The following is a 16,952-nucleotide window of genomic DNA, read 5'->3' on the forward strand; positions in this document are numbered from 1 at the left end:
AAACATGCAATTTTTTTTCCTTCCTATCTTTGAAATGCAAGAGAAATGTCACAATGTATTATTCCAGGTTATGTGCAATTTGATTTTGGCCACTAGATGGCAGCAGTGTATGTACAACGTTTTAGACTGATCCAAGGAACCTCTGTTTAAAATATTGTATCAAGTCTGCCCAAATTTGCCTAATTGGTCAATATATACATTTTCAATTACATTCCCGTGCACTCTCCTCAAACAATAGCATGGTATGTTTTCACTGTAATAGCTACAGTGCAGTTAGATTAACAAGAATTTCTTGCTACTTACAACCTCATGCTAATCACATTAGCTCACGCTAGCTCAACTGTCCCGTCAGGGGGACACCGATCCCGTAGAAGTTTTAATTTGTGAAATTGATTTCCTTCTTAACAAGCTACAGCTGTTAATTGAAATGCATTCCAGGTGACTACCTCATGAACTGGTTGAGAAAATGCCAACAGTGTGCAAAGCTGTCATCAAGGCAAAGGGTGGCTACTTTGAAGAATCTCAACATACAATATATTTTGATTTGTAACACTTTTTTGTGTTATTTCATAGTTTTGATGTCTTCAATATTATTCTACAATATAGAAAATCATAAAAATAAAGAAAAACCCTGGAATGAGTAGGTGTGTCCAAACTTTCGACTGGTACTGTAATATAATTTAAAAGTATGCATGAAGGTGTCTGTAATATAATAATTGTGTCAAAAACAAATATAGACATTAGTAAATGCATTTCTGTAGCGACTACATTTAAAAAAAATAAAGATGTTGGAGTGCCAAGATGGCGGTGCGGTGGCTTCAAAGCAGTGCACCAGGGGTGTCAAACTCATTCCATGGAGGGCCAAGTGTTTGCAGGTTTTTGTTTTTCCCTTTCAATTAAGACTTAGACAACCTGGTGATGGGAGTTCTTTACTAATTAGTGATTTTAGTTAATTGATCAAGTACAAGGGAGGAGTGAAAATATGCAGACACTCTGCCCTCCGTGGAATGAGTTTGATGTGTGTATGTATGTATGTGTATATATACACACACAGTGCTTTCGGAAATGATTCAGACCCCTTGACTTTTAACTCGTTTTGTTACGTTACAGCCTTATTCTGAAATGGATTAAATAAATGTTTTTTACACACAATACCCCTTTATGATGAAACAAAAATAGAACTGTTTGACCGTAATGACCATCGTTATGTTTGGAGGAAAAAGGGGGATGCTTGCAAGACAAAGAACACCATCCCAACTGTGAAGCATGGGGGTGGCAACATCATGTTGTGGGTGTGCTTTGCTGCAGGAGGGACTGGTGCACTTCACAAAATGGATGGGAAGGAGGAAGGAAAATTATGTCGTTATGTTGAAGCAACATCTCAAGACATCAGTCAGGAAGTGTCACGCCCTGACCTTAGAGAGCCTTTATATTTCTCTATTTGGTTAGGTCAGGGTGTGATTTGGGAGGGCATTCTAGTTTGTCTATTTCTTTGTTGGCCAATCAGAGGCAGCTAGCTGTCTATCGTTGTCTCTGATTGGGGATCATACCTTTTTCCCATCTTCAGTTGTGGGATCTTGTTTGTGTGTAGTTGCTTTCTGCACTGCATATAGCTTTACGTTCGTTTTGCATTTTGTTGTTTTTTGGTGTCATTTAAAATAAAAGTATAATGTACTCCTACCACGCTGCACCTTGGTCTCCTTCTAACAACGGACGTAACAGGAAGTTGAAGCTTGGTCGCAAATGGATCTTCCAAATGAACAATGACCCCAAGCATACTTCCAAAGTTGTGGCAAAATGGCTTAAGAACAACAAAGTCAAGGTATTGGAGTGGCCATCACAATGCCCTGACCTTAATCCCGTAGAAAAGTTGTGGGTAAAACTGAAAGTGTGCGAGCAAGGAGGCCTACAAACATGACTCAGTTACACCAGCTCTGTCAGGAGGAATGGGACAAAATTCACCCAACTTATTGTGGGAAGCTTGTGGAAGGCTACCTGAAACGTTTGACCCAAGTTAAACAATTTAAAGGCAATGCTACCAAATACTAATCGGGTGTATGTAAACCTCTGACCCACTGAGAATTTGATGAAAGAAATAATAGCTGAAATAAATCATTCTCTCTAATTTTATTCTGACATTTCACATTCTTAAAATAAAGTGATGATCCTAACTGACCTAAGACAGGGATTTCTACTAGGATTAAATGTCAGGAATTGTGAAAAACTGAGTTCAACTGTGTGTGTGTGTGTATATACCCCCCCCCCCCCAAAAAAAAAAATATATATATATATACCCAAATAAAAAACAAACATCTCACTTGGAGTTTGCCAGAAGGCACCTAAAGAACTCTCAGACCATGAGAAACAAGATTCTCTGGTCTGATGAAACCAAGATGGAACTCTTTGGCCTGAATGCCAAGCGTCACATCTGGAGAAACCTGGCACCATCACTCAGGAGTGGGGATGTTTTTCAGTGGAAGGGTACTGGAAGACTAGTCAGGAGGCAAAGATGAACATTGCAAAATACAGAGATGAAAACCTTTTCCAGAGGACTCAGGACTTCAGACTGGGGCAAAGGTTCCCCTTCCAACAGGCAAATGACCTTATGCACATAGCCAAAACAACATGGGAGTGGCTTTGGGACAGGTCTCTGAATGACCTTGAGTGGCCCAGCCAGAGCCCGGGCGGGGCTGTAATCGCTGCCAAAGGTGCTTCAACAAGGTACTGAATAAAGGTTCTGAATAGTTATGTAAATGTGATATTTCAGATTTATTTTTTTAATAGATTTTTTTTTAATTGTGCAAACGCGTTATTGCTTTGTCATTATGGGGTATTGTGTGTAGATTGATGAGGATAAATACTTTAATCTATTTTAAAATAAGGCTGTAATGTAACTAAATGTGGAAAAAAGTCAAGGGGTCTGAATACTTTCTGAATGTACTGTAAATCATTGGTACAGTGCCCCTTCGCTAGACAAGTATAGCCCTATAATTTGTAGGGGTTCACCACAGAGCCTTGACAATGTGGATGGTCTGAAATCTTCATTGGTCATTAACAAGGAGGCCAATCTTATATCAGGGTAATTACATCAATCGTTTATAGAAATGAGATGCATTCCATTTAGCCCCACATGAATAAAAAATGTATTAATAGAACTGAACTTGAATGGACCCAAACCATGTATTGATAGAAATGACATGTAATCGTCAAACATTGATCATGCATATGATAATTAGGGTCAGATCCACTGAATTGGGGTCAAACTAAATGAATTGGTGCAATTCGATTGATTAAATTGACAAACTAATTTTTGTGCATGTGATGGAGAAACGTTTCATGTTACAAGGCTGGTGAAGCAGGAACCCGCATTGCCACATTTCTATTCCCGGCTGTTCCCTATCATAAATCATCCCATATAAAGTTGATATGTTTGTTTACTTTTTTGTAATTTGGAATGATCAGAACACTCAGATTTTATATGGAAATTCCCTCCTACGATAGCTGCACACTACTGAATATTATGTAGAAAATGTCAACATCGAGTGAAGGGCAATTCCACGGTAAACGAGTGCCGCTGAGACTTTGCCTTTTCACTTTAAAATGTATGCCAAGCAGGAATCCTTGCCTGCAAAGTTCAACAAACCATACACCAATATGCAGGATGTCTACTTTTAACTATTGCCACTGACTATTTTACAAAGACACACTTACTTGAGGAACCGTGCATATGCAAAGTTTGGTAACAGAATGACGGTAAAATCTCCCTCAGTTTTTGATGAGACCACATTTCTAAGAACTCTATTAAAGGTCCAATGCAGCCATTTTTATCTCAATATCAAATCATTTCTGAGTAACAATTAAGTTACCTTATTGTGATTTGTTTTCAATTAAAATGGTCACAAATAAACAAAAATAGCTTCTTAGCAAAGAGCAGTTTCTCAAGCAATAGTTTGCCTTACACTAAAAGGGCATTGACATCATTTTCAAAGTATTATTCCAACCTTCACAGTATTATTCCAACCTCATAGTATGGAAATATCACTGGACAGTTTATTTAGTACAACCTTCTAATAAACCATGTCTGACCCCACTTTGCCTCCAGAACAGCTCCCGAGTGGTGCAGCGGTCTAAGGCACTGCATCTCAGTGCAAGAGGCATCACTACAGTCCCTGGCTCGTATCCAGGCTGTATCACATCCGGCTGTGATTGGGAGTCCCATAGGGGGGTGCATAATTGGCCCAGCTTCGTCCAGGTTTGGCCGGGGTGGGCCGTCATTGTAAATAAGAATTTTTGAGAATTTGGCAGTAAATTCAACCGGCCTCACAACTGCAGACCACGTGGAACCACGCCAGCCCAGGACCTCCACATCCGGCTTCTTCACCTGCAGGATCGTCTGAGACCAGCCACCCAGACAGCTGATGAAACTGTGGGTTTGCACAACCGAAGAATTTCTGCACAAACTTCAGTTGGTAGAGCATGGCGCTTGTAACGCCAGGGTAGTGGGTTCGATCCCCGGGACCACCCATACGTAGAATGTATGCACACATGACTGTAAGTCGCTTTGGATAAAAGCGTCTGCTAAATGGCATATATTATTATTATTATAACTGTCAGAAACCGTCTCAGGGAAGCTCATCTGCGTGTTCCTCGTCCTCACCAGGGTCTTGATCTGACTGCAGTTCGGCGTCGTAACCGACTTCAGTGGGCAAATTCTCACCTTCGATGGCCACTGACACGCAGGAGAAGAACGCTCTTCACCAATGTACTGGGCAGATGGCAGACAACGTGTATGGCGTCGTGTGGGCGAGCGGTTTGCTGATGTCAATGTGGTGAACAGAGTGCCCCATGGTGTCGGTGGGGTTATGGTATGGGCAGGTATAAGCTACGCTCAACGAACACAATTGCATTTCATCAATGGTAAATTTGAATGGAGAGATATTGTGACGAGATCCTGATGCCCATTGTCGTGCCATTCATCCGCCGCCATCACCTCATCTTTCAGCATTGAAGAGGAGTGGGTTAACATTCCACAGGCCACAATCAACAGCCTGATCAACTCTATGCGAAGGAGATGTCCTGCTGCATTTGTCAAATTGTGGTCACATCAGATACTGACTGGTTTTCTGATCCATGCCATGACCTACGTTTTGTATTCCCAGTCATGTGAAATCCAGAGATTAGGGCCTAATGAATTTATTTCAATCGACTGTTTTCCTTATATGAACTGTAACTCAGTCAAATCTTTGAAATTGTTGCATGTTCAACACAACCCCTTGTCCATTGATAATGTACGTTTAAATTTATTTCGGCTCTTATTGCACCAGACAAAAACATGCAACGACACAGCCAGCACACATATCCCGACAATGGATATGCTATTTGTTATATGGTCTTTGGGCAAGTTCAGTTGCAATGCTGTTTGTAAAAATATTTGAGCAAGTGCAACATCAATTGTGCAAAGCACTTTTCATTTCTGATCAAGAAGCCTAAATTACATTATCACTCCATAGGTGCTTGATCAGTTTGTGGACACCATTTGGAAAATATAGCATAATATTATCGATCTCAGAATCTGTTAATGTATCATTTATCTTCTGGAATGTTACTTTTTTTATGTCAAGATGTATGTTTGAGTCAATACTATCAGAGAAGAAAGAAGGAGTGGAGGGTAATAGTGTCCGGTTGTACATTTTAGTTTTAAATGTTGGTCAAACTTTGTCTAAAGCCTACAGGTATAGCCAGCTTTAAATGCTTTATAACTTGTTATGCATGAGCCTCTTATTAAGCTTATAGTTATGTTAGAAATGTTAAACTTACTCAAAATGTCTGGTCTTTAGCCATAATCATTATGATATATATTATTTTGATGATATTACATTAGAATGGGGTCAAACATAAATTACTTATATCTGACCAGATAGCCTACTGCATGTAGCCTATTTTCGACTCTTGTCATATTGCAAAATAGATTGACTCACTTTGATATGTCCAAAATACGCCATTTAGTCTTTCCCACTACTTTTCATGGCAAACCCCAGAGCCTTATAAATACATTTATATTTTTATTAAGTAAGAGATCGGCTGTTTTTGGCGGCGCGGAATTTATTCCTAGGATGACAATTACCCTAAACACGAAAGTAGGCGAGCGGATTGATTGTGTCCTTCTATTAAAAATATATATATATATGTACTAAGAATGACGAGGTTATTAAGTGATCATAGTGCATTAACACACTCATAAAATAAAATAAGTGCCGCCCTCGCGATGAGTGGTCAAAGACACCTGGAGCCATTAGTATTCACACAAGGAGGAAGACTACCTGGCGACGCACCTAGAAAACGTCGTATTTGATCGCCTGTCTCCGTTTTTTAACCTGAAGAAAGTTTTTCCTTTTATATGAATTTGATTTCATGAGCTGAGCAAGATGTTCGTCGTTAGACTTATTCTCGTCTTATGCCTTGCAGTGGCCGTTTTCGGACAGATAACAAGTAAGTTTAACGGTCTCTCTCCCATTTTGGACAACAGGTTGTCATTATATAGTCTATTGAATGTCTTGTCGAACAACGCATTTCAACCCAGTTTAGTTAGTCTTAACGCTAGAATCCTTAATCGAAACAATAACAAAGCGATTCCCTGCCTCAGTTTTGCTAAAAAACAAACAAAGGGATGGGCCTGGAGAACTCTCAAATGTATAGACTGAGCTATGGATGAAAGGACTGACCATCCATGGTATCAACATTTGAGTTTAACCATGTTTTGAGGCTATACAGTGTTTGTTTAGGTTTACAAAGTCGAAAAATGGATGTCGGAACTAAGGATTCTAGGTTTAAAGAAACGGAAAGGTGCTATGGGTTATGAGCTGGAGTTTAAACACATAAAAATACGAAATAAATCAGTAAAAGTTGGAATTAAATCATAAGACGTAATGCACTGAGTTATCCTTCCGTTCTCATAAATCAGGAGTAAGACTGAAGTTAATGAAAGCAGGCTATCTATCGTTGGTAAAAGGCTGTAATGCTTTCAAGTTGCCTCTGAAGAGTGAGCGCTCAATCTGCTGTTCAATGGTCACTTCTAACTTCCAATACTAATTTACTCACACAAATTCAAAGAAATTAGTAGGCCTATAATTGTCATTGTTGAAACATCTGCATTTGCTTATTTGTCAACATTTGAGTCTTTTTTTAATACCCTTCTGTGCATGTTTACATTGTTCAAAGTTAATATGTCATTCTGTATCTCTGCAATTGAAGACAAGCATTAGGCTACAGCAAACATTAACTAGCTATTTTTCACAAGGAGCATCTCTATAGTCACCTCTCATCCATAATTGGCTTGTATTGATACATGTCTAAAAGCCCCCCCAAGCGTTGTCTTGTGGACCAGTATGGGTGATTAAGGAGTGCTACTTGAAGGATTTCCCCCAGGAATTTTCTCCTGTAATTTAATTTCCCTCAGATGGTACACTGCCATAAATGGGTTGGGAGTCTGGTGAGCTAAGCTGAAATGTATTGGCGATTGCAACATTTTATTATAAAGACATTCATAATTGTTTTGCTACTGCTGTAGGTTTAATCCTTACCAAGGAAGGAAACAAATCCTTTTCATCAAATCTATGCATATGCAGTATTCATTTTGTAAAGGACCAGTCTGCCTTTGCTCCTGAAGAGTCATTTGGGTGGCCCTAAGCTTTTGAATAGATATTTTGGGTAATTCTCAGTGTTTGCAACTGTTGCAGATGCCACACAGATTCCATGTCAGTCAGGTTGTTTAGTTCCTATATTTGAGTCTGGTCCTTACAGAGTTTGGCTGATCTGGGATCTGCTAGTATGCCAGGCTTAAGAGATGGTGCTAGCTCAACCACGTCACCACGTCAACAACGTTGTGTCATATTTGAACTTTTCAAATGGTTTGCATTCACACTTTGATCCCGGTCTACAGTATTTACTACAGTATATGAAGTGGTTACCTATTTTCTATGGTGGCGTGCCACCTGACACAATGTTTTTAATGTCATTGCTTGAAATACTGTGGCTCTGGAAAGTTTTTGATTGTGAGCAAGGATAACATAAGGAATGCAAATTTAAGTTGGTTCTTCTTCGCATCTATAAGAAAAGCCGGTTTTGAACCCCCAGTTGATCATATCAAGAAATTGCTTTGAGTTGGTCATTGAAGTCTTCATCCAACCCGTAAATAGCAAACCGGGATGTTCTGTCCTGAGAGGAGATGATACAGCTGTGGCCCACTGATTGCCCATCTCTGTTTTTTTTGTTGTAGTCTAGGACTGCAACCTGCACTGCTTGATGGGATAATGACTATTTCAGGAATGCGCTCCTAATCCCCCTGAGTAAGCGGGATATGTTACCACAGTAACCCAGGAGAGCGATGGCTAGGCCCTCCGTCTTCTTGTTCGGCTAAAACTCAAATGACACTGCACAGCGAAGACCCCTGAGTTTCTCGCTCATTGGGATTATCAAATGGCTCGGCTTGATTGAGACTCAAAATGACTCTGTACAGAAAATACCCTCGTTTTTTTTGCTTAGTGAGGACTCAAATGTCCTTTGACTTAGCACAGTGAGGAATCATATTGCTTGATTCAGACTCTAATTATCTAATTCAGTCTGGAATGAGTCAATTTAAGACAACTATGGAGGACTATCCTCAATTAAGGCTCTTGTTGTGGTGAGACAAATATGAACTGAGACATTTAGGCCTACTCAGGGAACCCCCACTTGTTCGCCATGATCACTGTAGTCAACAATGTATTGTACCTTGGCCTTTTTTGTGATGGTTTCTTTCCAGAGAAACGAAAAGGCAAAGTCCATGACCTCATAAATGCCTTGGCTTCTCGAACATTATGTTCTTGTCATGTTGATAGGCGTATATTTTCCTCAACGTTTTGATGATCAGTTGACCTTAGATATTGGAGTTGATTCATATGCATTGCTTTTATAACTACTCATTGACACTGATGTGTGTTGTTTAACAACTACTCATTGACACTGATGTGTGTTGTATAACAACTACTCATTGACACTGATGTGTGTTGTTTAACAACTACTCATTGACACTGATGTGTGTTGTTTAACAACTACTCATTGACACTGATGTGTGTTGCATAACAACTACTCATTGACACTGATGTGTGTTGCATAACAACTACTCATTGCCACTGATGTGTGTTGTTTAACAACTACTCATTGCCACTGATGTGTGTTGTTTAACAACTACTCATTGACACTGATGTGTGTTGTTTAACAACTACTCATTGACACTGATGTGTGTTGCATAACAACTACTCATTGCCACTGATGTGTGTTGTTTAACAACTACTCATTGACACTGATGTGTGTTGTACAACAACTACTCATTGACACTGATGTGTGTTGTATAACAACTACGCAATGACACTGATGTGTGTTGCCATTAGTGCCCTGATAGAAAATTATTGACATGGACAAACATTTGGATTATGAGACAGGGACTCAAAAAGTTGTAATGGGTCCCAACTGTGTTGGTCTTCTTCATACACTTTCAGTGGAAATGTGCAAGTACGAAGGTGTGTGTGTGGGTAGGAGAGAAGGGGGTGGGGTGGGTTGCTTGGAGGTCAGATGTGAGGCTTCAATTGTGTTTTCAGGTATGTCCACACACACACACACACACACACACACACACACACACACACACACACACACACACACACACACACACACACACACACACACACACACACACACACACACACACACACACAGTCTTATCGTCCCTGTCAATTAATAACATTTTAAGTGCTCTCTGTTGCAAGTCATGACTTGATAAAAGGCTGTTAAAGAAATGTCGCAACAAGATGGTCAATTTTACACCTGTAGTGATAGAATGTCTGGATAATGTAGGCCTCTGGCCTAGATGTAATTTTGAGTACAATAAGTTCCTTTCATTGAATTCAATCACAAAACTAGAATAATTGATATAATATGAGAAAAAACAACACGTCACGTAGAGAGATTCAAACTTGGCAAAATATTCCCTTTTAGTTAATATTCTATCCATCTGAGAGGTGGTGATAAAGGTCAGTCGGTTACTTTCTCATGGGTCTTACCATCACTAACTTCAACTTTTTTATTGGGACTTTTGTGGTTCAGCTCAGAGTTCTCAACGTTTGTGTGTTTCCCCAACCACTGTGTTGGTGGGCCGTCCCTCCTATCTGGATCAGACTCTATGGAATAGTATTGTAGCATGTCCACCCACTCTACCCAGAGTGGGTGAAAACGTGCTTAGTTGATGAAATTCCTTTCTTCCTTACCAAGACATATGATCATTGATCTTCTGAATTGTTCAGTGGGGTCTTTCTCTAACGTACACTACATGGCCAAAAGTATGCACAGTAGCAAGAAAAAATATGTGAACCCTTTGGAATTACCTGGATTTCTGCATAAATTGGTCATCAAATTTGATCCGAACTTCATCTAAGTCACAACAATAGGCAAACAGTGTGCTTACACTAATAACACACAAATTATTGTATTTTTCTTGTCTATATTGAATACATCATTTAAACATCCACAGTGTAGGTTGGAAAAGGTATGTGAACCCCTAGGCTAATGACTTCTCCAAAGTCAGGAGCCAGCTAACCTGGAGTCCAATCAATGACACAAGATTGGAGATGTTGGTTAGAGCAGCTGTTTTGCCCTATAAAAAACACTCACAAAATTTGAGTTTGCTATTCACAAGAAGCATTGCATGATGTGAACCATACCTCAAACAAAATAGATCTCAGAAGACCTAAGACTAAGAATTGTTGACTTGCATAAAGCTGGAATGGGTTACAAAAGTATCTCTAAAAGCCTTGATGTTCATCAGTCCACAGTAAGACAAATTGTCTATAAATGGAGAAAGTTAAGCACTGTTGCTACTCTCCCTAGGAGTGGCCGTCCTGCAAAGATGACTGCAAGAGCACAGCGCAGAATGCTCAATGAGGTTAAGAAGAATCCTAGAGTGTCAGCTAAAGACTTACAGAAATATCTGCAACATGCTAACATCTCTGTTAGTGAGTCTACGATAAGTAAAACACTAACTAAGAATGGTGTTCATAGGAGGACCCCACGGAAGAAGCCACTGCTGTCCAAAAAAACTTTGCTGCATGTCTGAAGTTTGCAAAAGGTGCACCTGGAAGTTCCACAGCACTACTGGCAAAATATTCTGTGGACAGATGAAACGACAGTTGAGTTGTTAGGAAGTAACACAAAACACAACGGGAAAAAGGCACAGCATGGTGTATGGTGGAGGGAGCATCATGGTTTGGGGCTGCTTTGCCGCCTCAGGGCCTGGACAGCTTGCTATTATCGACGGAAAAATGAATTCCCAAGTTTATCAAGACATGTTTCAGGAGAATGTTAGGCTACCTGTCCGCCAATTGAAGCTCAACAGAAGTTGGGTGATGTGACAGGACAACGAACCAAAACACAGAAGTAAATTAACAACAGAATGGCTTCAACAGAAGAAATGACGCCTTCTGGAGTGGCCCATTCAGAGTCCTGACCTCAACCTGATTGAGATGCTGTGGCATGACCTCAATAGATCAGTTCACACCAGACATCCCAAGAATATTGCTGACCTGAAACAGTTTTGTAAAGAGGAATGGTCCAAAATTCCTCCTGACCTATGTGCAGGTATGATCCGCCATTACAGAAAACGTTTGGATGAGGTTATTGCTGCCAAAGGAGAGTCAACCAGTTATTAAATCCAAGGGTTCACATACTTTTTCCATCCTGCATTGTGAATGTTTACACAGTGTGTTCAACAAAGACATGAAAAGCAAACTGTGTTTGTCTATTGTTGTGACCTAGATGAAGATCAGATCAACTTTTATGACCAATTTATGAAGAAATCCAGGTATTTCAAAAGGGTTCAAATACTTTTTCTTGTCACTGTAGATACCCCTTCAAACTATTTAAGCTACACCCGTTGCTGACAGGTGTATAAAATCGAGCACACAGCCATGCAATCTCCATAGACAAACATTGGCAGAAGAATGGCCCATACTTACGAGCTCTGTGCCTTTCAACTTGGCACTGTCATAGGGTGCCACATTTCCAACAACTCAGTTCGTCAAATTTCTGCCATGCTGGAGCTGCCCGGTCAACTGTAAGTGCTGTTATTGTTAAGTGGAAACGTCTAGTGGCAACAACGGCTCAGCGGCCACGCATTTTCCCAGAATGGGACCGCCGAGTGCTGAAGCGTGTATCGCGTAAAAATCGTCCGTCCTCGGTTGCAGCACTCACTACCGAGTTCCGAACTGCCTCTGGAAGCAACGTCAGCACAATGGGAACGTCTTCTCTGAAGTGATGATTCACGCTCCACCATCTGGCAGTCCGACGGATAACAGATTCATCTGGGTTTGGCGGATGCCAGTAGAACGCTACCTGCCTGAATGCATAGTGCCAACTGTAAAGTTTGATGGATGAGGAATAATGATCTGGGGCTGTTTTTCATGTTTCTGTCTAGGCCCCTTAGTTCTAGTGAAGGGAAATCTTAACGCTACAGCATAAAATTACATTCTAGACAATTCTGTGCTTCCAACTTTGTGGCAACAGTTTGGAGAAGGCCTTCTCCTGTTTCAGCATGACAATGCCCCCGTGCCCAAAGCGAGGTCCATATGTCGATCTGTGTGGAAGAACCTGACTGGCCTGCACAGAGCCCTGACCTCAACCCTATCGAACACCTTTGGGATGAATTAGAATGCTGACTGCGAGCCAGGCCTAAACCCCCATCATCAGTGCCCGACCTCACTAATGCTCTTGTGGCTGAAGGGAAGCAGGTACCCCGCAGCAATGTTCCAACATCTAGTTGAAAGCCTTCCCAGTAGAGTTATAGCAGCAAAGGGGGGACCAACTCCATATTAAATCCCATGATTTTAAAATGAGATGTTCGACGAGCAAGTGTCCACGTCCTTTTGGCCATGTAGTGTATCATTAACACTATTTCCCAAAAGTCCGATTTTATAACCTAATACATCTGAAAATAAGAACTGAGCTCTGACATAGCTGTGAAGGTTTCTCGTAACAACTTTGACGATTTTACATTTTGTGGTTCTGTTTAAAGTTGTTTCCGCGGGTTTCAAAATTAGCATGACACAAGCTGAATTAAATGTAAAAGGCTTTGAAAACAAAATCTTGGTATATGCTCAGTGCTCCGTTGATTTCAGAGACAGGCTTGTTTTTGTGAGAAATCGTAGAAAAATAAGAGGTATTTCGAATGAATATGAAAAGTGTATACTAAAATATGAAAATACTAGTAGTCATGTTTCAAAATCAATATCCATTTTAGCTAAATTTTTTATGTCCTGCGGATTCGAGAAGAAAGATGACAAGTTCAACGGGAAAGTGAGCCTGTCAAGTAACCAGTAGCCAAAATTCTTGCACAGAATCCAGCCTAGCTGTCGTGATGCAGTTTTACAGATTTTTGACCAGTTTATTTCTCTGGCCTCCATTGATTTTGTTAGAGGAATGAGGATTGGTTAAAAGATGCATTTTTGATTGGACACGCTAAGTATTGTCTAACTTTGCACAATTTTCCCAAGATGGTTTCCCAGAAACAAGCTATGAACTGTCTCATATACAGGTAACTGACAAAATATAGAACACACAAGTAGATTAGAGTTTTGGCGTCTCTTATGGTGTGGTGTGCATTTTCCTGGCAGACCTTCCTACACTTTTTCCTAACCAAACTGAGCAATTGGGGGAGAAGGGCCTTGGTCATGGAGGTGACCAAGAACCCGATAGTCACCTTCCAGAAGGACAACCATCTCTTCAGCACTCCACCAATCAGGCCTTTTTGGTAGAGTGGCCAGACGGAAGCCACTCTTCAGTAAAATACACTTAACAGCCCACTTGGAGTTTGCCAGAAGGCACCTAAAGGACTCTCAGACCATGAGAAACAAGATTCTCTGGTCTGATGAAACCAATATTGAGTTCTTTGGCCTGAATGGTGGCAGCATCATACTGTGGGGATCTTTTTCAGCGGCAGGGACTGGGAAACTAGTCAGGATCAAGGGAAAGTTGAACGGAGCAAAGTACAGATATGCTTGATGAAAACCTGCTCCAGAGTGCTCAGGACCTCAGACCAGGGCGGAGGTTCACCTTCCAACAGGAGAACGACCCTAAACACACAGCCAAGACAACGCAGGAGTGGCTTCGGGACAAGTCTCTGAATGTCCTTGAGTGGCCCAGCCAGAGCCCGGACTTGAACCCGATCGAACTTCTCTGGAGAGACCTGAAAATATCTGTGCAGCAACACTCCCATCCAACCTAACAGAACTTGAGAGGATCTGCAGAGATGAATGGGAGAAACTCCCCAAATACATGTGCGCCAAGCTTGTAGCGTAGTACCCAAGAATACCCGAGGCTGTAATTGCTGCCAAAGGTGCTTCACAAAGTACTGAGTAAAGGGTTTGAATACTTTTTGTTTTATTCATAAAAAACAGTTTTTGCTTTGTCATTATGGGGTCTTCTGTGTAGATTGATGAGGGATATTTTTTATTTAATCAATTTTAGAATAAGGCTGTAACGTAATAAATTGTGGAAAAAGTAAAGGGGTCAAGGGGTAAATGTGATATTTCAGTTTTTTATATAAACTCAGCAGAAAAAGAAACATCCCCTTTTTCAGGACCCTGTCTTTCAAAGATAATTAGTAAAAATCCAAATAACTTCACAGATCTTCATTGTAAAGAGTTTAACACTGTTTCCCATGCGTGTTCAATGATCCATAAACAATTAATGAACATGCACCTGTGGAACGGTCATTAAGACACTAACAGCTTACAGACGGTAGGCAATTAAGGTCAAAGTTATGAAAACTTAGGACACTAAAGAGGCCTTTCTACTCTCTCTGAAAAACACCAAAAGAAAGATGCCCAGGGTCCCTGCTCATCTGCGTGAACGTGCCTTAGGCATGCGTGCCCAGGAACGCACAATCCCTCCATAAGTGCTCAGACTCTCCGCAATAGGCTAAGATAGACTGGACTGAGGGCTTGTAGGCCTGTTGTAAGGCAGGTCCTCACCAGACATCACCGGCAACAACATCGCTGATGGGCACAAATCCACCATTGCTGGACCAGACAGGACTGGCAAAAAGTGCTCTTCATTGATGAGCCGTGGTTTTGTCTCACTAGGGGTGATGGTCGGATTCGAAGGAATGAGCATTATGCCAAGGCCTGTACTCTGGAGCGGGATCGATTTGGAGGTGGAGGGTCCGTCATGGTCTAGGGCGGTGTGTCACAGCATCATCGAAACGAGCTTGTTGTCATAGCAGGCAATCTCAATGCTGTGTGTTACAGGGAAGACATCCTCCTCCCTCATGTGGTACCCTTCCTGCAGGCTCATCCTGACATGACCCTCCAGCATGACAATGCCACCAGCCATAGTGCTCGTTCTGTGCGTGATTTCCTGCAAGACATGAATGTCAGTGTTCTGCCATGGCCAGCGAAAAGCCCGGATCTCAATCCTATCGAGCACATCTGGGACCTGTGGGATCGGAGGGTGAGGGCTAGGGCCATTCCCCCCAGAAATGTCTGGGAACTTGCAGGTGCCTTGGTGGAAGAGTGGGGTAACATCCCAGCAAGAACTGGCAAATCTGGTGTAGTCCATGAGGAGGAGATATACTGCAGTACTTAATGTAGCTGGTGGCCACACCAGATACTGACTGTTACTTTTGATTTTGACCTACGCCCCTTTGTTCAGGGACACACTATGAGATGACGTTTATTTACATTTGCAGAAAAAAAAACCTTTTCTTTGTCATTATGGGGTATTGTGTGTAGATTGAGGAAAAAAGGTCTGAATACTTTCCGAATGCATTGTAAACGTAGTATTACTTTCTTAGCTACAGTATACATATCTCCCTGGCATATTACATTATTTATGCAGCAGCATACAAGACATTGTTGGACTCACCCTGTTGTTGTGCTCTGCTCACTTGAACAGGAAGGTGGTGCGGCGGGCCTTCGTGGGCAAATCTTGTCATCAGGCTTTATCATCAAAGTCTGTCATTCTCAGGATTTATGGAGCTTTCAAGACAACTGGGAACTCTGGGGAAATAAACGGTTGAATCATGACGTTAGTGATCTTCAGGTCGGAGCTTTAGAAAGAGGCCCAGGTTCCCGACTTGGAATTCCGAGTTGGATGACAGTTCAAAATGTATTTCCCCAGTCTAAGCTTGTTTTTTTCTAGAGTTCCCAGTTGTCTGAGATATCCCAGTTCCGATTTTCCAGTTGTTTTGAACGCGGCAGAAATCATGACAGCATGGCCAATGTTGAATGTTTATCCTTTTAAGCTTGGAAAAGAGACCTTTAAACACAGACTTGGACCACACATCCACTCCAATGAATAGCAGGCTAGTGATTGCTTTGCAGTGTTTGCAGTTAGCCACTGATACCTTCCGAACCACTCATTGTTGAATTTGCGATTTCCAACTTGTTGTGTAGTGTTTATGTCCAATGGCCGATGAGCACCGATATGTTTTAACTATAATTTCTCCGTATTTACCTCTGGCTGACCCACCACCACAGAAAGCATTGAGCTAGGCTGGAACACCTGCATTACTCAAGAAAGCAAACAAACAAAAAAAGAGACTGTTTGTATGCGGCTTTATTAACTCAAATATGTTTCGTTTTTTTCCATTGTTTGCAAACTGATATGTGACACGTATTAATGCCAAAATAACATGCAAAATAGACAAACCTGCACTGAATGACGGGTCGCCACTGGTCATTAAAAGGAGTTGCTAAAAGCTGGTTTAGGAATTTAAGTGCAAGTGCCAGGAATATTTTGCAGTTTACTTCCCTAACCATTACGAAGTAGTTTCAATGTAGGGCAAATTCATGTCACGAATTGTCTTGTGTGTTTTATGGGTGGACGTGAATCATTATATAATTTTACTGTGACACGAGAGGAAGAGA

At 41.2% G+C, this 16,952-nt stretch overlaps 1 protein-coding gene across 3 annotated transcripts in view; it reads left to right on the forward strand.

Moving 5' to 3' along the window:
* The first annotated feature begins 6,283 nt into the window (after positions 1–6,283).
* The window catches only part of muc13b (mucin 13b, cell surface associated), a 33,770-nt gene continuing 23,101 nt past the window's right edge, over positions 6,284–16,952 (forward strand). For all 3 annotated transcript variants that reach the window (XM_046369295.1, XM_046369297.1, XM_046369296.1), the window contains exon 1: positions 6,284–6,489. In XM_046369295.1, the coding sequence (XP_046225251.1) occupies positions 6,426–6,489 (64 nt within the window). In that variant the 5' untranslated portion in view covers positions 6,284–6,425. The remainder of the gene's footprint in view (positions 6,490–16,952) is intronic.

Source organism: Oncorhynchus gorbuscha, linkage group LG11 (assembly GCF_021184085.1).
Source record: "Oncorhynchus gorbuscha isolate QuinsamMale2020 ecotype Even-year linkage group LG11, OgorEven_v1.0, whole genome shotgun sequence".
Classification (NCBI taxonomy): Eukaryota; Metazoa; Chordata; class Actinopteri; order Salmoniformes; family Salmonidae; genus Oncorhynchus; species Oncorhynchus gorbuscha.